At 36.5% G+C, this 26363-nt stretch overlaps 1 protein-coding gene across 3 annotated transcripts; it reads left to right on the plus strand.

Moving 5' to 3' along the window:
- The first annotated feature begins 1998 nt into the window (after window positions 1-1998).
- Window positions 1999-24968, plus strand: LOC129237527 (uncharacterized). Of its 3 annotated transcripts, none has more exons than XM_054872333.1 (2): window positions 1999-2376; window positions 24293-24968. In XM_054872333.1, exons 1-2 carry the CDS (start codon window positions 2229-2231, stop codon window positions 24889-24891), a joined length of 747 nt encoding a protein of 248 aa, XP_054728308.1. In that variant the 5' UTR covers window positions 1999-2228; the 3' UTR covers window positions 24892-24968. The 3 variants fall into 3 exon arrangements, with proteins under 3 accessions (XP_054728308.1, XP_054728307.1, XP_054728306.1); XM_054872332.1 differs by lacking the exon at window positions 1999-2376 and adding an exon at window positions 6051-8268 and having other exon boundaries at window positions 24293-24407; XM_054872331.1 differs by lacking the exons at window positions 1999-2376; window positions 24293-24968 and adding exons at window positions 6051-8268; window positions 15654-15939.
- Window positions 24969-26363: the final 1395 nt, after the last annotated feature.

The following is a 26363-nucleotide window of genomic DNA, read 5'->3' on the forward strand; positions in this document are numbered from 1 at the left end:
GCAACATGTAAAAATTGTTTGTGAATTTTTTTGGAGTGGATTTTGGAATAGTGAATAATTTCTTACCAAATTTGAGAATTTAATGTGAAATCCGAATGAAATTATGTGTTCGTGGAAAAAACAATTTTTTTCGTTTTTTTTTTTGAAAAATATAAATGGATAATGGTTAAAAAAGCTCCAATGCTTAATAAAACATATAAATTGAAACGAAAAATTCATGGATGATCAGGAAAAAAGACGATTGTTTATTCATATGCGTTGATTTGAAATTTAAAAACAATCTTCCTTTTTCCTTTTTTCAATTTATATTTTATATTTACTCAAAAACAAATAAAAAAACAAAAAATATTGTTTATGCCAAAGCGCTTAAATAAAGAATAAATTTTAAATAAATGTGTTATGGTTATGTACAATTTTATTTATGAGGTTTTAGTTAAGAGACACTCCTTTGTTAAGAAAACGACTGTTTTGCTATATTTCAGGTTATGTACCAAGATAAGGTACTCTTTTTGTTGCAATGTCGTTATGGTTTCTTCAGTATTTTGTTGCTTATTTTTACATTGAATAACCGGCAAGTTAGAGTTCCGTTATAAAATTTTGCTAAATAGCGAACATGGTTTTTATAAAACGAGTCCCGCGTATGAAAAATAATTTAAATCAGTATTCGCTTAAATCGGGGTTTTCTTTAACTTTGTGAACAATCCACCTCTCATCTGCATCATTAAATATTATATTTTATTTGGCGCAGATCTGCCCTTATCTTCTATCCTGATTTCGTGGCGAAACCTGTCTATAATGTGCTGAACAGTTGAGGAACTAATAGCAAGAATTTCTGCAATTTTTTGTTGGCTTTCGTCCTCTTTATAATGACGAATAACTTCTTTCCTTTTTCAAGTGAAGTCCGTTTTCTAATTTTTTCAGCTTTTCTTTGCAAAAATTTTTTGAGAATAACTTAAGACGTTAAGCTAAACAGAAAAAAATACATTTCACCGTTACTGCATTCTCAGAGGAAATATCGAGTCATTTTCTTTTTTCTAAAAAAGTATTACCCTGCATCAAATAAGTTGTGAATAACTGTAGACTTCCTCCATTTGTGGAACAACATCAAGACGCACACCACAAATACGAGGAGGAGCTCGGCCAAACACCCAAAAAGGGTGTACGCGCCAATTATATATGTATACATATAACTGTAGACTTTTAACTTATTGCAAGCAACGAGGAACAGTTAAAGAATGCATACGCTTTGCAATGGCATTTATTAAATTTTCTTCAAACATTTTTGAAAAGCAAATGTAAATAAACAATGTATTTAATCTGCCTAAAATTCACAAATGAAGCTAAACCAAGGTGCATTCATTAAAGGCAGAAAAAAAACAGGTATCGTCTTGTTTTATTCTGCACTGACAGCCACATGGACTGGACACAGCGAAAGAAAAAGAAAAAAACAAATCAGCTGATTTACCAGCACCACCTTTAATAGGTTCGCCTTGAGCTAATATAAACCAAATCAAAATAAATGAACGACGAGGGTTCAATGCCTAATGTCAAAAACGCTGTCAAACATTGAGCTATTTCAAACTTCGCCGTACTTCAAGCGCTTGAAGCATAGCTGGGGTCATTTCATATATTTCAGTATTGTTCTATTCATTTTTGGCAGCTATCGAAGCCAAGCAAGCAAAGCCGGTCTGCATTGGGCCAGCACTTTTATGCACTAGCAGAAGTAATTCGAAATTTTGTACCTGCATGCAAACAGCCTTTGTATTCCCGAATAATACACGCACTATATCAACATTCCATGCGCTGGTTACTGCCTAAATAGCACATCCTCGGATTTCCGCCATGGCATGTCTGCCTACTACTCGCATCCATACAACAACACCATACATACCATACATCCAGCCATACAATTTGTGTGTGCGTGTGTGTGAACAAAACTCAACTTCTGCCTGCCTGCTTTTTAAATTTGAAACAATAACACTTCCCTTTACAGTAGCCATCCATTCACATCATCCACTATCGCCTCACAAAGGCAAATGTCGCCTCGCAACTGTGCTCTCTTCGATAACGGGCGACAGCGCATGAGAGCCGACAAGTTGTGTAGTAGCGACGAACATAGTCGTCGTTTCAATTTGTCGTGAACAGCCGGAGCGAGTGTGTTTGACAACAGCAGGCATTTGTTTGTGTGTTTTTTGGTGATTAAATTGTTTATTGACTCAATTGCAAAAATGGACGTTAACAAAAAAATCAACATACGTTTAGTGCAGACTGTTGAAAAATATCCGTGCATATACAATACCTCACTTACAGAATATTCCAAACGAGATCACACTGAACGGGCGTGGATAGAAGTGGCGGAGGAGCTTTCTAGTACACGTAAGTATTTTATATATTAGTAAAAATAATTCAAAATAAATACATATATTCGGGTACATGCGTGTACATACGTACGTACATACCATACATATGCAGGTACATAGGTTTTTAAAATGTAAGTTGCATCCGATTTTCGAACATTTCTGTCAGCTTACGACCAGCGATGTCAGTTAAATCGTATTTCAAATATGTTTGTATGTATGTATGTAGGTACACTCATGTCGGCATGCATCGTATATAACAAGCATATAAACCAGTGCTGTCCAAAATGAAAAATGTGAGTGTATAAGTGAGAACGAGAGAATGGGAGCAGCCCAGTGGGAAATTTAAACCAAAATAAATAAATATTGGATTGGAGTAGAAAATTTTTGTGGGAGGAATCGAAATGCCTTTTGATATTACATCTATAGCTTCCTTTGAACGACTTGTAACATAAAAGGCATTGCAAGTCGCCAAAGGCATTTTCTAGCATAAAAAAGTTCTCACAGGGCATTTTATTGCATACATTAAGCGTCGCAGACAAACGTGGTGTTTATTCGTTGCTGGTTTGCTAACGACTGAACGATGGAGAGTAAGAATACGTGTCATCAATTGATGTATGGGATGGACAGCACTGATATAAACACATTGAAAACCACAGCACAACAACGACACCACATTCACATTTTATTTTCTTTAATCATCTATTGATTGCTCTGCCGACGGCGACTATGGCGGTTGTTCAAACAAAAGCAGAGCAACTAACTTATCTATCGCCTCTCAAAAGAGAAGAGATCTTAGTTATATTTCCATCTATTCGTTAGGTTGCCATGTCGGCCCAAAATAATTACCTACAAAAATAATATAATAAAATAAAGTAAAGTAATAAATTTGATGTTTGCGGTATGCGGTCTGGCGTATTCGATGTGTTCCGACTTTATGCGTTTGTTTTACAAACAGAAGTTGAGTTACATTCAACTTTATTGCGTTTTCATGCGTTGCTATGTGTAGTAAGGCTTCCATGAGAGAAACTGCACACTCATACCAAAATCATTTATTACAACAAAGTTGACTTACGTTTATTATGAACTGTGGATGGGCGCCGGACTGCGACAATTAGAACTACATTTTTTGAATTTGGCAAAAAATTAAACAAATCATCGATTATTTTTTCTTAATTAGTCTTAATTTTGTTTTATTGTAGTAAGCGAGGTGTGCCAAAAAATATTGAATATCAATAAATATTGATTGACAACTTAGGGCGGCTCTCTTTGAAGGGACTATACGGTTACAAAATATAGAGAAACAAATTAATATGGGTAACATATTTTTTTTTTTTTTAATTTGACATTATTGTATATGCCTTATGAAAGCACTGTCAAATTCAACCACACTTTGTCAAACAAGGATGATAGAATAAATGGTTGCGCCTTCCGAATTCGCTGTGTCGTAAGAGTCCATGAATAAACTAACAAAAGAAAGGGGAATTACTTGTGTGTGAAGAAGAAGAGTAGGTGAAAGCAATGTCCCGATTTACACGAGGAGACATCTGGAAGAAAGACACTGGAAATTCTCTTTTGATGTTTCATTCGCGTACACACGGGCAAAAATGTTTCCGCGACATTTTGACATTTAATACTTTAGCATCGTCTGGTTCGGATGTATTCTAGCACGCGCTTACATGTAAAGCATAGAGCGTTCGTCAACAGTTTCTTAAATATATCAATGAAAAATGCAAACTGGTTAAATAATAGATAATTTGCTGTTTTTCTTTTTTATTTAAATATATTTATAAATTGTTGTACTTGAATAATAAAAATTCAATTAAAAATACTTCATACCTGTATATAAATAATTAACTTAAAATTAACTTGAGTATCTAGAAATGCAGGGAAAAATTAGAAATCAGCATAAACATGTCCCATAACTATTGTAAATTATACCTACTTTACTAGCTAAAATAATCGTGCATTTCCCAAGCAGCGTTCGGATGTTGTCATCGTTGTTATCTTCCGTTTGATTAAAAACCAACACATAACTTAGAACTTTCTTCCACAAAAGAAGAAAACGAATGAAGCAACTGTCAAAAATTGCTTTAAGATAAGAAATACGAATAAGAAGAGCAAAGCGTGTCGCCGAGTACGGGAGACAAAATCCCTTCTTTCTTCCCCGACCGTCCTTCGCCCTTGAACAAAATGTTTCCTTTCCAGATGTCTCCTCGTGTAAATCGGGTCATTATAACCAGCGACTACGCTGGGTACGTTTCCACAGCCGAAGCCGAAGCCATAGCACAGCACAAGTAACTTTTTGTGTAGCTGTATTGTTTGAAATTGCGCAGTTGAAGCTACAGCACAGCTTAAATTTTTTTGCTTGTACTCGTATAGCCAAGGCGAATTCATACAAGGTGTTCGCAGTCGTATATAAACCAAATTTACTTGAATTTTGTGTTTGCATGTTGGTGGCAGCTGCTTACGAATGTAAACCAAACAGATTACAATGGACCCTTTGAAATTAGAATGGCAGAAGAAATATTCTTCCTGTTGTACACCAAGTTGATGAAAATTAGCAGCACAAATTTTGTATGTACATAAATAGCGAGGCGAATAGAATATCTCAGGTGGTGCCTTGAAAAAATAGGTACTTTATTTTTCACGATTTTGACAAGTCTGGGGTCAGCTCCCTTCGCAATACAAAACAAACGAACAGAACAAACAAAAGTAGGAGAAATTACATCTTTGTGAAAATTCAGTGAATGGCTGAATTGGGATTTGTGAGATTAAAACTAAACAAACTAATGAAAACGAAGTGCCGCGTGTTAACACATTGTGTGCGGGACACGTAAGAATACGTTTTTCGCAAACTGTGGGTAGAGCGCGGGTCACGTAGTTATACGTTTTTATAGATGGGTGGTAGAATAAGGGAAATAAAGATATACGGGTTATTAATGTTTGTTGTTACCCTTTCTCATACCTAGTATTACGATGTGCAAACATATACAAATCAAAATAATAACGGTAAATTGTGTTTAACAGTAAACATCATACGAGCAAATTTAAAAGCAATTAATTTCAAAACAACTCTTATTTCAGTTTTAGTTAAGTGGCGTAATTCACAGTATACAGAAAGTAGCTTTATTTATTATAATAACGATAGAGAATACATTCTAAGATAAGAAAATAAAAGTTAAAAAAAGAAATCAGAGCCTTTTTAAATTTATACTGATTTTTAATAACAATAAAATTCGCGCACATTTTTCAATAAATTACCCGCTCCAGCCGTAATGCACTGGCACAAAACGCCCGACCACAATGTGTTAAATTGTGAAAGCACAAATGAATATAAAACAGCCAAATGCAGTTTGTTTCCGTTTTTATGCGGAAGACGCCGTGTCAAACAAATTATGTATGTATGTGTGTGTATAATTTCTTGTGTTTGGTTGTTTCCATTGCTTTCGCCTACTCTTCTTCTTCACACACAAGTAATTCTCCTTCCTTTTGCTTGTTTATTCATGAGCTCTTACGACACAGCGAATTCGGAAGGCTCTCTACTCTCTCTTACTCTATCTTACTTGACATCACTTTATATGAATTCGCTCTGCCCGTGGCTGTAGCTGCGAAAAACGAACGACAGCACAGCAAAGCACATCGAGAGCACAGTTTAGTGTCATTTCATTCTGCTCTCGCTGTTGCTCCGGTGTTGTAGTGAATTGCCCACAGATTTGTGTTATTTGTGTAACGTACGCACATGTATAGTGCGAGTAATAGTAAAATACATACGGATATGTAACTATCTGTAAATTTCCAAGTGTTTTGTGCAAGTAACTTAAACATTAAATGTTACACATCTGACGACACCGGACCAGGTGGGGAGGGTATGCGTAAAACCATTAAGTGATTGGAATTTGTTGTTTAATCTAATTTCACCATGGCCCCGCGCAAAAATAATTCAGACCTCATTTGGGAGTATTTCGAGAATCAAAAAGAAATTGGAAAGGCCGTTTGCAGCATTTGCAAATTAGTGTTAAAAAATGACAGAAGTTATAATTTGAAAAGCCATTTGATAAAAGTGCACAAAATAAATTTTTATAATATTGAAAAAAAATTTAACCCGTCTAATTCCGATCCAACAACCACGAAATCTTGTCGAAAAATGAATCTTAAAGTGCCAAGAAATAGAAACAAAAATAATTCAAATCTCATTTGGGGTTATTTCGAAAATCAGGAAGAAATTGGAAAGGCCGTTTGCAACATTTGCAAATTAGTGTTAAAAAATAACAGAATTTATAATTTAAAAAAACATTTAATAAAAAAGCACAAAATAAATTTATGCATACCGTCTAAATCCGATTTAACACCGCCAATTTGTAGCAAGAAACAAAATATTAAAGTGCAAGTAAATATAAAAAACTTATTCAAATCGTATATTGGATTAGTAGCCGAAGACAGCATTCCATTTGATGTGCTCGATTCCTCGAACTTTAAAAATATAATAGACCCAATTTGCCATGGGCTGGGGAAAAAACTCGGCAAGCGCATCACTCTCAATGCGAAAAATTGCCAAACAGCTTTGCATCAAGTCGCTGAAAACATTAGAACCAACATGAGAATGGAAATGAACAGAAGGCTTTTGTCTTTAAAGATTGACAGTGCATCGAAGCTTTCGCGTAAAATTTGCGGAATAAGCGCACAATTCCTCAAGGAAAACGAAATCAAATCTCTTATTTTGGGCATGATTGAGTTAAAAGACATTGGCGCGAGTGCCTCGTTTAATCTGGCAGAAGAAATATTAAAAACTTTGCAAAAATATGACATCCAACTGAATCAGATTGTGTCCATCACCTCTGATAGCCCAGCGAATACGATAGAAACAACAACAATTTTATCTAGCTACAACACTAGCGAACATGAACGAATGGAGAAGGATTTGAACGGTACATATTTAAATAATATCAGTCCATCGAATTCTCGCGTCGAGCAGATTCAAATCTGTATATGTGCCGCTCATACTGCTCAGCTATGTGCCTTGGATGTCATAAAAGACCCTGAAATAGAGGAACTTCTGTCAAACAGCAGAAATTTTATAAAGTTCATTCGCAACCCTGCAAATGGTATTAAGGACGCTTTTGAGTTGCGAAACATTCAACTGCCTCAACTCGATTGTTACACCACCTATGGCTCAACATACGAAATGATTGTGACGCTACTGGCTGCAAAAGATATCTTAATTGATGTGGAACCTATTGGAAGCAATGCCACTGACGAGCATTTCGACAACAATAACACGCTTTGGGACTTTATGGAGTGCTATTGCGCCGTGTTCGCTCCATTGCAAGATGCTATGAAACGATTTCAAGCAGAAAATTTGCATTATGGAGATTTTTATGCTCAGTGGCTAAAATGCCAAATGCTCACCAATAAAATAATCCGCACTAATCTAGCCGAGGACATGGCAAGGAAAATTGGAAAGAAAATCTTGAAAAGCATGGAGAAAAGAACATCTGAACTGCTTGAGAACGAAAGTCTGAATGCCTGTCTGTTTCTGGATCCAAGGTTCCATCACACACTCAGTTCAAAGAAGAGGCTGAAAGCGGTTATTTACCTAAACAATCTGTGGGAGAAACTCTGTTCTTTTTCTCCTACTTCGCAACCGGTTCCTAACGACAACACTTTAATGGAGAATGAAGTTAAGTTCGAAGACGAAGCCGAAGAAATGCTCAATTCATTTCTGACTGAAAAACTTCAAGCGTCCTCGGCTGAGGTCAAATATACTGATCTGCTTTCAAAAATAAGTAATCTGCATCTACCATTTCTGCGAAGCGACACTGATGTATTGCAGTTTTGGAAAGAGAAGGAGCAATCGGAACCCGAACTTTACGCATTAAGCAACGTTTGTTTCGGCATTCCTCCAACTCATGTAAGCAATGATCGATTGGATGTAATATTACAAACTAGCAGTGTTGCCTCTTCAAAAACTAAATGGTTTGTTAAGGGATTAGGTGGGTTTGAAAATTTCAAAAAATCGATTTTTGTTTTTTTGTCTCATTAAATTGTACAGTATGTTTAAAATACTCCCCTAAAATTTTAAGTCGATCCGAGTAAAATTCTAAGAGATAGACCCTTCAGAAGTTCCGCCAATTAGGCCACGTCAGTTGAGCGCTTCGCAGGTATACGTGTTTATCTCAAAACTCCATTTTTTAAGTCGGTGGACACGATATCTCGAAAAGTTATGAAGCGATTTACTTCAAATTTTGTACAAATCTTTGAAATAACATTATCTAGTTATTGAACGAAGGATTTTGTTTTTTATTTATTACAACTATTTTTTTTGAGCCAATGTATGTCGAAAATTTCACTAAAAAATGTGTTTTTTGGTTCAAAGCATGTAAAAAATTCAAATTTGGATTTTTTTTCCCTTCGTACAGCAACGAGATTTATCCATGTACCCTCGAAATTCTTTTGGTTTTTTGATTTTAGATGAACCAATAATGAGTTATGCTGTCCACGGCAAGAGCATTTTTTTTTGAGACGTCAAGGAAAATGAGGTACCAACGGCTGAGTTTTCGAAATTTTTAAACAGAAATTTCACAAGATACTGTTTATATATGTATCTTAGATATAGTGAATTGTTTAAATAAAATATATGATTTTCTATACTAAAAAAAAATAGTCAAAATCTTCTTTTTTCAACCTCTGAAACCCACCTAACCCCTTAATAGAAACGGTGGTAGATCTCTAACAAAGTGTAGTGGAATATTTTTTAATAATTTTTAAGTAGAATATTCTGTGTAAATGTAAGTAATTATTCTTCAGAAACTGTGGCGTAGAATATCACTGTCTCCCTTAAGCTAAATACACACCAGGCAACCGTTGCAGCAACACGGCCATGTTGAAGCAACCGTTGCCTCGTGTGTAGCTGTGTTGCCTATTGATTTTCGTGTTGCTGCAACCGTTGCCTGAAATATCAAATAAATTTGATTTTTGGGATAGGTTGCTGCAACCGTTGCTTCGTGTGTATCATTGTTTACTGCTTTTACTCGTTCAGTTCGTTGAAAAGAAGCGAAGAAGAAGGTTCGTGCGGAGTAAAATAAAGTGAAAAAGGAAAAAACGGCAATTGAAAATAATGAAAATGATGTTAATTTGATTAACGAATATACAAATTTGAGAGAGCTGTGGGATATAAGTAGTGAAAAATATAAAAATAAAAATTTTAGAAAAAAATCATACGAACAATTAAAAAATACAATAAAATTGATAAAAATTTCAAGTCCGCAAAAGAGTTTCCTGTTGCAAGATACCGCAAAGTTATTGCCAGTCTAATTTCTGCTGATATTGGCTTTCTCATTATGGTATCTTGTTTCGTTATTTTGGGCTTTACGAAGTCCAACAATTTTCTAAACAGGGCTTCGTCCATCCTCATGTAATTTTTATAGTCCGCTGGTTCATTTTCCTTCAGTTCTTTCAGCAGCCTCTCGTTCGAAAATTCGATTTTTTTTAAAAGCCAATTTTTGGACCAAATTTTCTTTCTCTTCTTTTGTTGCATTTCTTCGTCCTCATTTTCGTACAAAAGTTCGTCAATTATAATGAGAGAAGTAATTTTACGTATTTCGTCGATTATTTAAAAAAATTAATTTTACGTATCTTCCGCTCGTACCTTTCCTGCACCTCAGTTATACACAATACTGAGATTGAAGCAACGGTCGCAACGTGTTTCTTAAACAAAGGCAACACGTTGCTGCAACCGTTGCTTCAACGGTTGCCTGGTGTGTATTTAGCTTTACATTCATTCAGATGATTTTCAGTTTAGAAGAGTTACCATGAGTACAGAATGAATACTCTGAATACAGAAAAGGAGTTGCCATAGGTAGAAAGGAAAAATAAATTATTTTCTTGTTCCTGTATAATCAACAGAAACAATAACCTTGAGTACATTCTGTGTAGAAAGTATCTGGAAATGAAATAAGTTCTGTTACGGGCTTTACATTAAAGATATAAAATTATAGTTTTTTTTTTTTATAAGTTTTATTTAATCATGTAAATATTAAAAAAAATATATTTTATTTTCATTCGAAATGGTCACCTTTTGCCTTTAGCCAAGCCTTTAAACAGTTAAGCCATTCAGCTAGGGCAGCACGCATGGTTTCCAAGACGTCTTCCATTGACGTCGTTGCTCGAATCAGAGATTGTTTGAGACTCTTCAAATTTCTGTGAGATCTTCGACAGGTCATCATGTTCTCCAATTCTGACCACAAACTGTAGTCCAATGGATTCAGATCTGGACTTTCAGACGGTCAGTCTTCTGCGGTTATGAACTCAGGATTATTGCTTTTTAACCACTGCTGGGTGGTTTTTGCCTTATGCGCAAAAGCAAAATCTTGCAGGAAGGTCCAACGATACCGTCATATTGAGAGGAACTACAAGAAGCTAATTCGTGCGTCGAAAAGGGCTTTCTTTAGTGAATTGTGAGGCGGTATTGAATATCTGAGTGACACGCAAAAATTGTTTAGCGTCCTGAAAAGGGATCTAACCGCAAAGTTGGGCTCACTTAGGAAATCTGATTGCTCCTTCACGGAGAAGCAAAGTGAGACATTCAGCTTGCTGATGGCCTCTCACTTTCCCGGAAATCAGATAAGCATCGGCCGGCAACAGCCCTCAACGAAAGAGGCTGCTGTCAGAGCTGCTACACCTTCTCGGCGTGACTGGTACGTTGCCAGGTCTGTGGTGAATGAAGCTGCCATTCCATTTGCCATCGAATCTTTTGGCAGCTATAAGTTCCCCGGACCAGTTGGCATTTATCCCGCCATGCTGAAGGAAGGCATAGAGTCAGTGACTGCAACTCTGAAGAAAATCTTCACTGCATGCTTGGCACTGGCTTATATACCACGCACGTGGAGGATGGTGAGGGTAGCTTTCATCCTTTAAGTTGGGAGAGATGTCCACACCAGTCCCAAAAGCTTTAGATCTATCAGCATGACCTCTTTCATGCTGAAAAGTCTCGAACTGCTAGTGGAGTTGCATATGCGTCAGAAGTTGCTGAAGGTTCACCCACTCTCTCACATTCAGCATGCAGCAGCAGGTCATCGACAGAAGAGAATATGCTATGGGCATCTTTTTGGATATAGAGGGGGCTTTTGATAATGCCACTTTCGACAGTATGAGCAGCTCTGCCAGCAGACATGATGTAGACCGGGTGCTGGTGAATTGGATTCGTTCAATGCTAGCCCAAAGAATCGTCACGGTGCGGGCGGAGGAGGATCTGCTGGTGTAGTCCGGGGCTAATAGAGGCTGCCCCCAAGGTGGTGTGCTGTCTCCATTGCTCTGGTGCATGGTGATCGATCCTCTACTCACCACCTTAAATGGTGCTGGAGCCTACACACAAGCATATGCGGACGACGTTGCTTGCTTGATAACGGGCCCTTCGCTTATGAACGTCTGTAGAAAAGTACAGAAAACACTGGATATGATTGACACTTGATGCTGTGCGAATGGGCTATCGGCGAACCCCACCAAAACTGGTATTGTCCTCTTTACCAGAAGGAGGAAACTTGATGGACTCGTTCCGCCCAAGCTAAAAGGAGTCACAATCCAGCTATCCAAGGAAATTAAATATCTTGGAGTAATCGTCGATAGTAAACTTCTTTGGAAGTCACAGGTTAAAACAAAGACATCCAAAGCTCTGACAGCTTTCTGGCACTGCAAATGTGTCTTTGAGACATAGATTTTGTGGTTTTGCTTATTAAAAACTTCTCATTTTTTTCATCTTCTCATCTGTGAAAATAATATTTTCATGGCTATTGACCGCGTACCAACGAAGATGCTAGTAGCATCGGTCGAGAATAATTTTCTTCAACCGCGTTGTCAAAAGATGGTCAATTGAGTGATGGAAGGCTTTCATGTGGATCACCTCTAATTAAACTTGACATGGATCTAGAGGATTTCTGCGAATTCTTTCTCGAATGGCTTTTATGGCTGCACTGGTGCGAACCACGCGAGAACGATCACTTCTTTTTCTGTCTCTCATTTCAGATGTTTGGGGAAAAGGATTGATCGTGCGGTAAAAAAAAAACATTCTCGAAAAATTACGATTTTTCAGCAATTCGTTAATCCCTCTTGACCTTTTACCACACCTTCAGAATGCAATCCCTGCAATGCGATTTTCCTTAGCTCCACCCATTGTTAAGAAGCGAAACTTGCCCCACGAAACTGAGTATAATTTATAAGTAGACAATGCATGCAACAAAAATAACGGTACTTTTTTCTGCGAATTTTTCTCGCCATATGCATTGCAAAATTGGCCACAGAATTTTTGGCAAGACTAAGTATATTCAGATTTTCTCATAGGGTGAAACAGTGAATAAGGAATACTAGAGAATCTTCGCCAAAAACGGTCAGATTTGTGGAAGGAAAAATGATGGATATTGCACCACGTTCATGTAGGATTGGGTCAAACGATGTATTGCACAAGATGACGCTTACTTTGAAGGCGACAAAATCAATTTTGATGAATAAAGTAATCCTTTGTAATTTATTTAACGATTCCGGGTACTTTTTACACAGAATGTATAAAAATAATTAATTATTAATTATACAGGGTCCGCCATATAACTTTACGAAATTAAAAATGCTATAAAAAAGAAACTACTCAATATTTTTCCAAACTGCTTTTTTTATTTTGAAGTACAATCCTTCTGGTTAATGATGGAGCACAACTTCATTCATATGGCTGCCTCGGCTAGCCATGCACCATCCCATACGATCGGCCCAATTTTTCAACCCATTTTCGATTGTATGCGGCTGTATTTCAGCTATGACATCGCGTATGTTGGTCTTCAGTGCTTCAATTGTTGCTGGTTTGTTGGCATAACACTGGTCTTTGAAGGCACCCCAAAGATAATAATCCAACGGCGTCAAATCGCAGCTCCGAGGCGACCAAACGATATCAGAATTTCGGCTGATAATGCGATCTTCGAAGACAGTGCGCAAAAGATTGATCGTAGCATTCGCTGTGTGGCAAGTAGCGCCATCTTGTTGGAACCAAATGCCACCAATATCCTCCTCTTCAATTTCTCGGAACAAAAATTCGTTCAACATGGCCCGGTAACGCTCTCCATTGACGGTTACGGCCACTCCTCGCTCATTTTCGAAGAAAAATGGACCAATGATGCCTCTCGACCAAAATCCGCACCAAACAGTGACTCGTTGTGAATGCATCGGCTTGTCTTCGAGTGCGTGCGGGTTTTCTGAGCCCCAAATGCGGCAATTTTGCTTGTTAACATACCCGCCGAGATGGAAATGAGCTTCATCCGAAAAGATGATTTTTCGGTAAGAGTCTTCATCTTCTTCAAGTCGATCCCAAGCCCATGAAGCGAAGCGAAAACAATATTTCCCAGCGTTCTTTGAGCGTATACACAACCATTTTCTGTCAAATCAGATGACAGCTAAGTGTTACCATTCTTCAAATAATACCTAGTTCAAATCCGTAACGATAGATGGGGGGCCCTGTACAAGTTCATTATTTTAAAAACGTTACACAAAATATTTTCAATACTTTTAAATTCATATTGAAGAGAAAATTGACTGTTCAACTTTTATGAAAGCAACATTTTGGTAAATTAGCTAGCTGGATAGTTTAATTGCGACAAAAATTGTGGTAGTATTTTTAAAATATGTGGCAGCTGTGGTAGAGGTGAAAAATTACCCAAAATGTTTGCGATCTACCACAACTGTAGTAAAGTGGCAACACTTCATATTTTTCTTATACTCAACATCTCGACATTCAATTATTAATTTTATAACAACTGTCAAATTTGATTGAATGCAATGGCAACATTTGAATTGTGCGCATTGTCAAGTTATCTTATCGTCAGTTAGAAAATGTCGTCAAGTAAGACAGTACGTTCGACTCGCGCTCTTGATTATTTGAAAACATTGTTTATTTTATGCAATAAAGAGGAAAAAGACACCGAAATTCTGGGTGAATTCTTTTTCGCAAAGAAGAGAAATGCACAGTCTGGCAAAGTAAAACTATCAAAGATGCTACCAACGTGGGCGTCACAAAAAAGTACCAAATGGCTGTCAAACATGCGTTGCCATTTTGCATTGCTCCACAGATCTTGGCAATATATGTATAATTTAAGGGGTTAGGGGTAGTCAGAGGCCCGAAAAAATGATGATTTTCACGAATTTTTTTTTGCTACTTAATTAATTTATTTAACAAAAATAAAAACATAGCATAAAAACATCATGTTTTAACTTGACTTCACCAAAATTTAAAAAAAAAAAAATTAATAATTGCAAAAGTTATCGCGGTTTGTGTGAAGCCCGTTTCTCCAGAAGTCCCTTGCGGTGAACATCACAAGTCCTTGCAGATTCATCTAAAACCAATCGGACAAGAAAAATTAGTTTTATTAATAGATAATCTTGTGCCTGAGCGAAGCTTTTTTTTTTTTTTTCAAAATGAACAAAATGGCGGCCTCAGAAAATTTTTTCCAGATTTTAGAGCAAAAAACCAACAGTTAATTGTTAAAAAAAAATCGAAATTTTTGAAAAAAAAAAAATCCTTCGATCAGGCACAAGTTTTTTATGTTTTTCAAAAGCTGTATAAATTTTATTGAAATCTACGTAGCGGTTTTTAAGTTACAGTGTTCACCAGTTTTAAAAACATAGTTTTGAGAAAAACGCATTTAAAGTTTTGCTATCGGCTCCGGAGCGGCCGAGCGCCCTTTGTTAATTGTTGAATAACTTGAATAGTATTTGTCTGATTCACTTCAAATTTTTACACAATATTTTTAAAACATTGTACTTTAAGAAAATGCAAAAAAAAAAAAAAATTTTTTGAAAATTCTGACTACCCCTAACCCCTTAAATAGGCCTCTTCTTTTCGCCAAGGCTTAGCAAGTGGCGAATAGATGAAGCAGCTGGATAAATCGATTAACTTGACGAAGAATTTGCATGCAAAAGCAACAACAAAATTATCGTGCAAGATTCACCGCTAGTGAGTATAGCTATAGCTCATTCGGCCACACTGCCTTACCAGCACATCTAATTTAAGGCAGCTCTCTTCCCGCGTTGCCAACATACGTTTAATTAAAGCAGTTACTTGATCATTCGTCCAATATTGCACAACATGAATTGCCAACTTCATTCAATTTGCTGTATCGACTGGCAATTCCATTGAAATTGACCATTGACAAACATCAACAATTTAGTGTCGAGACGTTAAGTTACTTATGCATTGAAGCACATACGAGTATACATATATACATATATATATATTCATATTTATGTACTTATTTCCCACAGGTTACTATAAAAGATGCTTTTTCGTCTTTGGCCGACAACAGCAACCAAATGAGCCATGAGACACTAGAAGATATTCTATTAGTGAAGCTAAGCCCGGTATTTTTAAACAAAGCCATCAACAGTTTAACGCTATTTGAAGATTAGGCTTCTGAGGATTTCTAAAATTAAGATATGAATTATGTCTTAGTATTAACTTTAATTTCTTAAAATTTAATTATTTGTTTCTTTTTTTTTATTTAAATACGATTAGTTGGTATTTACTTATGTATATAAATATTTTACCTCTACAGGCACTCAATAAATATCTAGGATATTTTATTATATGTTTTTGCGTACATGCACCTGTGGTTACAATAATAGCAGGACGACATATTGTAAAGGTTTGATATTAATTTGGTATCAATTTTTTTTGGTCCACATTAAAATAATTCTGCGGCAGCTCTCTAACGCGTGTGTAATTACGATCGCCCATGTTTGGTATTCGTGTCAAATTCAAAAAACAAAAACTGATAGTTAACAGTAATTTAACGAATTTGACAATTTAGAGATCAAATAAATACAAAAAAATAAAATCGGCTACTGTACTATTACTATGATGAGAAACATGATGAGGGGTAGGAAATACTTAAGGGGGGAGCCTGGTTTATAAGGTCAAAAAAATTAATTTTTTTTTTTCGTTTTAAGCGATTCCTATTATATTTCAGAATATTCACACAAAGTTACAGAGCCTAATTCTCAATATTTCCGTAGATACAAAGCCAAAGGTAGGCGAGCGTTAGGTAGTTACGCTGTGACCGGACAGCTATAGTACAAACTTTATTTTCTTTTCCCGACTTTTCATTTTCTTGATTTCTTTGGATTAGCTTGGATGAATGAAAAAAACGAATGAACCTTTTGAAATGAATAATAACTTGTTCCCTTCAGTATTAAATTCTCTTCTATTTGAACTAACAAAATAGATAAAAAAAATTTTCAAGATTTTTAAACCAAGTTGAAGTGAATTGTTTTTTTATAGAAAGGCATTTTTTTCTTTAAAACCTCCAAAAAGTTGAAATTTTGGAATTTCTCTCAGTTCTCTTAGTTCATCTAGAATAAAAAATCATGATAATTAGAAATCCATTTGAATTTTTTGCTTTAGATAATAATTACGAACTGTATCTTGTACGCCAGTTGGAAACTCCAGCGTTGCAGCGCTCTACTAATTTCTATGTTAAACATTTTTTTCAACTTATTTTAACCAGTACAAACATTTTTTATACTTTTTAAATGTTCATTAAAATATAGAAAAAACTTTGCAGTGCTAAATTTATTTTTTCCTTAAAAAAAAATCGCAAAGAGGTGCAATTTTTAGACCTCATAAACCAGGCTCCCCCCTTAAGTTGGCCACAAACAGGGTACAATTCTCAGCGATTTGTTGCTGTTCGAAGAAATTCCATTGTTTATGGCGACAAGCGCGCACAAATCCAAAGTAATTGAAAATTTTCATTTACCTGGGGTTTGTTGCTAGTTTGTGGCGCAGTTTGTTTTCACTTTTTTTCTTACTCTCGTCGTCAAGATAAGAGTAAGCGGAAAAATGAAAAGTGTTAATAAAGCAATGTTTAGAAGAATTTATATAGTGTTTCAGAATGGAGAGTTTCAAAGGACAAAATGAAAATGAATTATCCCAAACAGAGTGGAAAAAAATGCTCAAACTTTGACGAGAGGCAAGAAATCTCAACGTCCCAGAAAGCCTTTCGTTTGGCGTGATTGCTTCCCGCATTTGAGTATCCTTTTTTTTTCTCAAGTAGATACAGAGTTAGGCAGGTCCATATAAGTTTCACTGTAGCAAATTTTTATAAAAAATTTGTATACTCCACTCATTTCAACTTAGTATGAGAAAGACTGCTGCTATTTAGCAACAACCGTTCTTGCATCCAAACACGTTTTTTCTCTTTTGCGTTTTTTTTTTAATAGACATGTAAATAACGTCACGCTCTTTACTGCGACATAAAAAATTTATTTTTTGTTTTTAATTGGTGAATATGGAATACAAGTAACACACGAATTCAAAAAAAAAAAAATATTTACCGTTAGGTTTTTGAGAAACAAGGCGGTCACCACCAGTAACCACCATGACTGAAGGGTACAAAAATTTATTAAAACTAATGCACTCAATTACTTCACTTTTTTATTTATTTTTAGAAAAAAGACAATACAAAATTTGGTAATAAATTTACAAATAATTATTTCTTGTGAAAATCTGAAAAACATGTCTTTCCTTTTCGGAGGCAAAGTGGGACGTGGCATGTTCTGCATTGCCATACTGTGCGGACAGGGACGCTTTTGGTACTGCAAAAGGTGCATCTTCTAGGTGTGCCTCTAAGCGGTTGGTGTCGATTACTCTCATGGCGGATTTCAGCAGGCACGCTAGGCTTATACCGTTTTATAGCAACTGGTACAGGAGATCTTGAGCTTGATCCATTGCAGATCGCAGAACTTCCTCGAGCTCGCTCGTTTACGTAGCAAGCTGCTAACAGCCCCTGATAAATTGAGCGGCGAAGGTCCTTCAATGTCAACTCATCCAAATGAGGTCTGTTAATCAGAAGCTCTTTGTAAGCTATATAGCTATTGATAACGCAGCAATCCAAGAAATGAAAAAAAAATCGGTGCCACCACTTTTGGGATTTTCGGTCGATGGAGTAACAGGCTTTTAATTGATCGAATTTATCAACGAAGTTCATATTGCTGTTGTATTTCTTTACGGCCAGAGGGCAATCGATCCTAACTGCACTTCCATCACGTTCCCTGCGAGTAACCTGTTCCACATCTTTGAATTTTATCATGCTTTCATCGATCGCGACACATTCGGATGGTTTATAATTATTTCTGACGTTGCGGCGAAGAATTTCAAGCATAGGACGGACTTTATATAACTTATCATAGCCTGGATGCGTTCTAGCAGGCATGAGATTACTGTCATTCAGATGCAAGCATCCAAGAAGCCAGCTGAAGCAATTTAGGGGCATACAAGAGGAAATGTAGGAGTCACGTAAATCAGACCAGTAATCTTTGTAACTCGGTAGCTTTTTTATACCCATCACCATATTTATGGCCAAGAAAGTTTGTATTTCAGAAGGACTGGTAGGAGAAAAAGGTTTACCTTCTTGTGTTGCATATAGGATAGTTTGAAAGCTTATGACCTCAACCAAGTCCTCTGTCCAAAACATGCGAAACAATCGGAGTGGTGTTACATCTTCCAAGCTGATTATATGATCAGCTAAGCCCACACTCTCAACAAACTCGCCAGGTATATCCATAGAGAAGGTCTTTTTCCATTTAGGAGGCTGCAAGGTCGTAGAGCTAATAATATTATTCTGACTTACAAAGTTTGATAATGGTATGTCATCCTCGTCGTCGAATAGCTCTTCATGGATATTCTGTACATCTGCCCCACACACATCCCATATCGATTTTGACACTGGCCACTCAGGCGTGTCTAGATTTTCATCCTCATCGGAACTGGCTTCACTTTCAGGTCCTGAAGGTAAATCTTCATACAAACATTCTTCAATTTCCCTTTGCGTCAATGATCGTTGCATTATTGAAATAATTGCCTAAAATATTGTAAATACCAAAGAAAGTCCCACTCATAGTGACCGTATAAAAAAGCAAATTCTAGGAATACTTACGTCACGGTGGTTATTGTTGCTAACCACCACTGATTATAAAAAATATTCGTAAAATAATCGAAATTTAAGCGAGAAAGCAACGACTGTGTATCTAACACACCACAAGAACTAAATTTGCACAAAAATCAAACCATTAATTGCGTTATTGAATTTATTATGAATTTTTACTTCTAGCTTTCACAAATACGCGCGGCCACGGATTTTTACTTTAAATTTGCTCAACACGTGGTGGGTGTATTTCCAGCTATTAGCGCCCTCTTCACTTAAAAGGAAGTAATAATCAATATTCGTGCAAAATTAAAAACATAAATGTCGCCAACCGTCGTAAAAAAAATAAAAAATAGAGACGGAAAGAGTTAACAATCGCGTCATCCGCTTTTTGTATCGCATGTTAGCAGTACGATCGCAACGAAATGATTGGTTGTTTGATTTGTGTACAGTTTGTGTGCTATGGACTAAGCACAAATCGTTGGGAATTGTGCCGTGTTTGTGGCCAGCTTTAGTGAAAAATAGTAAATTCAAAATCATTTATCAAGCAGCCATTCTTAACTGCCAATATCCATTCTTCATTGATGATTTTTATTATTTGAAATACCCTTTAACTAAAAAAAGAAAAAAATCATATCCTTAAACTAACATATAAAAAACGTGGACGTGTAGCAAAAAAAATCGAACATTGCAAAAATGGTTCAATTTTTAGGCATCTTGTCATAAAAACCAATTGCTCAGAAAATACCTGAATAATAATGTCATTAACCCTCGAGAAGGCGCACCTTAATAAGTTACACGAATTGGCGCACGTGAGCATTTTGCTCACACCACTTTCACATAAAAATATTATGCTCCTAGGTTAGGTAGATTAGTAAGATAAAGTGTTTTTTTTTTATAGGTTAATGGTTTATTTTTATTAAGATATAAGCATTTTTGAGTTTTAAACTCTTAGAAACTATTTTTGATAACATACAAAAGATAAAACGAAAATTCAATACATTTTTTTCACTAGCAACAAAAAAAATTTTTAATTAGTAGCAATACATATTAATAAAAATTCAATATTGAGCCAGATCTTTGTTAAAGGAGCAATCGAAACAAGTTGGACATATAGTTCTTGCGTGCTCGGTGCAGAGTAATTTGTTGCACAAAAAACATCCTTTTTTGGTGAGTCTATTTTTTCGCCTGGGACACAATGCGCAAAATCCATTATTTTCAGAGGCTTCTAAATGTTCATTGTTTGGCACTATATGAGATATGATTTCTTTTAATGAGCTTGGAAGTGTTTTGATAGTCTGACCACGTACAATATTTGGCTTTATAAGCTCCAAAGCAATTTCTTTCAAAAATAACCTTCTCTGTGTCATGATTTGGGTACTGCATTTATAAATAATCTGGGCGTTTATACCAGCAATATTAATAATTGTAAAAAATAGTCGCATGGGCCACCTGCGAGTAGTTCTGGATACCGAATAAGTTTCCTTCATCTGGTGGCTGTTTTCCGCAGTATTTTTCCATTTTATAAGTGTAAAACGTCCTTGAATCAACCAATGCGTTGATTTTTAATCCATACTTAGCTGGCTTATTAGGCATATAAATTCGGAACTTACACCTTTCTCGAAAAGATTGCAGCATTTCGTCAATGGTGCAGTATTCTTCAGGAATAAAATGTTCGGAACAATAGCCATTAAATTCTTCAAATATTTCTCTGAACGCTGCAAGATTATCTAATTGGGATCTGGGTAAACGAGACGAAGTTTCATCGAAACGAATCACACGGACTAGGAATAAAAAACGCTTGATCGACATTGGGAAAATATCTAGAGCAGTTCGATCATTTAGCCAAAGCTCCTTTAAATTTGAATGGTTCAATTTTTTTAATCCATATACAAAATTCCAATAAATGCTTTCATCTCCGCCAAATCTGTTTCCTTGCAATCCCTGTCTCTTAGGTACAAATCAGTCACTTTTTGAATGTATTGTACATATGTGTGTATGTTACAAATTTTTCAAGTAAAGTATCTTTCAAAAATAGTGCGAGGCATTGTGAAGGGATTATAGCGTCTTTCGCTGTGCCTTTAACTCCTGGAAGATGTGTAACTATGTTACAGCGTCTAGTATGTACGTACACATGGTAGAAAAAGTCTGCGTTCACCCACTGTTATAAAGTATTAAAATAATTTAACGTGTTTATCTTAAAACTCTCAGTTATTTCTTTTCACTTATTTCAAAGAAAATTATTCGTAGAGGGTATGAACAAACTTTTTTAGAGTTTGAGCTGCGTCGTGTTCAGATAACGGGATTGTAGTACAGTTACTTAAATAGGCTGAGCAAAAAAGTGTGCGTTCATTTCGAATAGTGACGATTATTTGCATGGCAATTACGTTAAATTTAATTTTAAATCATTCATGTAGTTGACACGGTTAAAGAGGGGAAAATTGATATTAGAAATACATTTTTTGTTACTATGGACCAAAGGCGAAAAGAAATATATATTGGTGAAAGGAAAATCATTGTAAGTTTGTGGCAAAATAGGAAAAGCTATCGTGAAATCGCGAAAATTGTTGGGAGGCAATACTCCTCGGTCCAAAGAGTGATAAACAACTTCTAGCAAACGAATTGTTTGGAGTCTAAGCCTCGTTCTGGGCGTCCAAAAAAACTGCCGGAAAGAGAAGAACGCAACATAACTATTCTTGTGAAGTCTAATTCACGAGTAACAGCAAGCCAAATTTCAAAAGACATAGAAGTAAAATACCAAAAGAAAGTACATCCAGATACAGTAAGAAAAATTCTAAAAAGAATCGGATTTCACGGCGGAGTGGCCCGAAAAAAAACCCTTCATATCGCGAGTAAATCGACTTAAGCGGATGGCTTTCGCCAAGGAATACGTAAACAAGCCACCTGTGTTTTGGAATAGTGCGATTTTTTCAGATGAGAGCAAGTTTTGCATTTTCGGGATAAAAGGTCGTAAAATTATTTGGAGGAAAAACGGAACGGCACTTGGAAAGCAAAATCTGGTACCTACGGTAAAGCATGGGGGGAGGTGCCATGATATGGGGGTGTATGGCTAGATCGGGCGTTGGAAATATACAGTTTATTGAGTCGATAATGAACAGACATAATTATCTCGATATTTTAAAAACGAATTTGTGAGAAAGTGCAATCAAACTGGGACTCGGTGAAAGATTTGTTTTCCAACAGGACAACACCCCGAAACACACAGCAGAGATTGTTAGGTTGTGGTTGTTGCATAATGTTCCAAAACAACTTCGCACACCCCCACAATCACCTGACCTTAACCCCATTGAGCACTTATGGGACGTTCTAGAAAAAAAAATACGAGAGCGTACAATAACTAGCAAGGAAATGCTTAAGAACGCGCTTAAAGAGGAATGGGAAGCCATAAGTCCAGAAATAACAGCCAAACTAGTTGGATCAATGAAAAGACGCCTTCTAGAAGTCATAAAAAGGCGTGGATATCCAACTAGCTATTAATTTTAAAACATTTCTATGATCTTAAGCCTTTTATTTTATTATTATATAAGTGAACGCAAACTTTTTCCGTTTAGTTTGAATGGCCTTTTTAATTTTATGTGATCTCATTTTAAATTTGATTTTGTTATTAGTAGCGAAATATGTGTGATAGTTACGTTTAAGTGAACTAAATAAAACTCGTTAAAAAAAATTTCTGAAATATTTATTGTTTTGAACTTTTTCTAATGCAAAGTATATTTGCATAGGTGAACGCAGACTTTTTTTACTATGTGTATATTGCGAGTGGGTACATCCATAACCCATTTTGTACACATATCTTTTCCCAAATAAAATTGCCGCCTTCCTCGCGGCATTTCAACGTTTTCATCTTGATCAAAACCTGCGTCGGTATCAGAAGAGTGTTCTGTGTCACTTTGGTGATCAGTGTGTTCACTTTCACAATCACTTTCCTCAAAATCTTCTTCCACGTCGTCCTCGTCATCCAAAATTTCGTCCAACCAAGATGCAATTTGTGAGGTGTCATTTGCCAGACGACGACGTTTGCTACTAGTTTCCATTATTTTGTTAAAAAATTTACCTAAATAATTATAAAGAGAAATTATACGCGTTTATTGCAAAAAAAAAAAAAAATACTTACGTAGTTAGGCAAAATGCCGCACATATAAAGTAAACCAATATCTTCGATCTCTATTCGCACACTACACACTTCGAATGCTTCTTATTGCAAAGACAAATCATTTACTTAGAGGTACTGAACGCCGTTATTCTAGGACTAACGGTAAACATTAAAAATTTGGCAATTTTAAAATTGCGTGAGCAAATAACTCATAGCGCGCCTTCTGAAGGGTTAAGTATCCAGGCCGACTTTCGCAGTAACCCCGTAAAATTGTCTAATAGTGGCGATTGAGAAAAATTAACTTAGTATTCAGTTGACTAGTAAATTAAAAAAAAAAAATAAATAAATAATTGGCGCGTACACTTCTGTTAGGTGTTTGGCCGAGCTCCTCCTCCTATTTGTGGTGTGCGTCTTGGTGTTGTTCCACAAATGGAGGGACCTACAGTTTTAAGCCGACTCCGAACGGCAGATATTTTTATGAGGAGCTTTTTCATGGCAGAAATACACTCGGAGGTTTGCCATTGCCTGCCGAGGGGCGACCGCTATTAGAAAAATGTTTTTATTAATTTTGCTTTCACCGAGATTCGAACCAACGACCTCTCAGTGAATTCCGAATGGTGATCACGCACCAACCCATTCGGCTACGGCGGCCGCCAGCTACGCAAATTTGAAAACACGAAAAATACAGACTCAAGGTGAACATTTTAAAACAGAAGGAATGTGCGGGCGTGACCCAAAACAATTTTTTCACGATTTGCATCATACGAGTATATTGATCCACCTCTCCTATAAACCAATCGATTACACCATATTCACACTTAGTCATATCTGTATGGTAAATAATGATTATATTCCTTTTTGTTTTCTAGCGGATGTAGTTAAGGATAGATGGAAATGTATTCGATCAGTTTTCGTAAGAAGACTAAAACAAATGCATATGGGAGAGCTAAGCAAACCCTACTACTTACACCAACACCTGCAATTTCTAGTTCCATTTCTGCAAAAGCCTTGGGATCCGGAGTCTCGAACAAAACGTTTGCTGGAGGAGAGTGAAAATCGCGTTAGGCGAAGTCCAATAAGAAAAAAGAGTATTGATATCAACGACACTTCCGATTATTTTGACAACACACATGAAGATAATCTGGATACAATTTATTTGGGTAACTCCAGTAAAGGGAAGCGAATGGCATCAGCTACTTCCGAAGACGATGATTTCCATGGTTTCTCTGACTACAGATCCACTAAATTACAGTCCCCGGCTAAACGGCGTGTAATAAGAGATGCTCCATATTTTTCGAATATTACACAAAGTGACGAAGCCAATGGCGATGAAAATCCTAAGAGACTATTTATGTTAAGTTTGCTGCCTGATCTCGAAGAAATGAATAATGCGCAAATGCGTGAGTTTAAGACGAAAGTCATAACGCTCATAAATGAGATATTTGAAGAAAGCTTAGATGGTAATTAAAAAGTACGAGTATTCATGGTAAAGAATATACATATTTATTATAAATTTAATAAAACATGAAATTCATGTAGTGAAAAGGCTGGTTTCTTCTTGTTCATATTCTTAAAGTCTTATTCTTGTTCTTTGAATAAATTCGTAGCGTTTCCATAATTTCTTTTATTTTACGAAGATTTGTTTGCTGTTTGACAAAGGGTAACTATTCATTCGATAAAACTTTGTGTGCTCTACAAAACTATGTTAAGTGTTTTTTTTTTGAGTTATTTAGTTTTTTATTAGTTTAGAGGCTTAGAAATGGAAGACCCAGGAGGTGCCCAAAATCAACATTTGCGACACCTGCTCTTCTTTGCTTTTCATCGAGCTCAAAAAACTGCCGAAGCAGTCCAGGACACTTGGAACGTGCATGGAGAAGGTGCCATAGGCGAGTCTTGAGCACGGAAATACGAGTAGTTTGCAAAGTTAAAAAATGGCGACTTTGACATCGATCATACGTCCCGAAGTGGAACAGCGGAAGGCCTTTTGGATTCGAGGAAGAACGCCTCAAATCACTTTTGAAGGAGCGGTCGCCAAAGCAGTCGTGAATTGGCGGAAAAAATGAATCATCATCTTCATTTAATGGGATTTACCGAAAATTTGGAAGCTTTGCTGCCTCACGAGCTCAACGAAAAAAAAACAAAGAAAGTCGCCTTCAAATCGCTTCTGAGCATCTCTCCCGCCATCAAACAACACGCGGTCATAACACTTTTTATACCGAATCGTCACGGGAGATGAGAAATGGTGCCTGTACATCACTATAAAGCAAAGAAGCAAACAAAGGAGTGGGTGGCTCCAGGAGATACGCTAATGCCGAGAGTCATCCAAAGAATATCATGATATGTGTTTGGTGGGATTGACAGGGTGCATGGTGCACTGGGAAATGCTCGAACAGAATGCCCCGGCCAACAAGGAGCTCTAAATTGCCCAGCTACACCACATGAATGAAGCTATTCGGCTGAAAAGACCTGATCGACATGGTCAAACCATACTCCTTCACGACAATGTCAGCCCCATGTTGCACAAGTCGTTAAATTCGGACTCCAAGCGACGAATGGGAGGTCCTGCAGCATCCGCCGTATTCTTCGAACCTTGCAACGACCAATTACCATCTTCTCCGTTCCTTGTCAAAATACTTTCGATAATAAAGAGGTCCTTAAAAACTGGCTCACTAACTTCTTTCGACACCAGACCAGGTAATTTTTGGCGGAACGGCATTAACAAATTGGTCGGGAGGGGGGAAAGGGGTTGTAAATAGGAACGGCGAATATATAATTGATTAACTTATTGATATAGTTATTGTTTTTTATTTAAATAAAGTTCTTCGGTAAAAACACTACGAACTTATTCCCTAACCTAACAGATACTCTAAAATGCGATAGACGAAGCAACAACATACCTAGTATGCTATTTTGAATATGAGTGTAAAATACAGATGGTAA

Source organism: Anastrepha obliqua, chromosome 2 (genome assembly GCF_027943255.1).
Source record: "Anastrepha obliqua isolate idAnaObli1 chromosome 2, idAnaObli1_1.0, whole genome shotgun sequence".
NCBI classification, from domain to species: Eukaryota; Metazoa; Arthropoda; class Insecta; order Diptera; family Tephritidae; genus Anastrepha; species Anastrepha obliqua.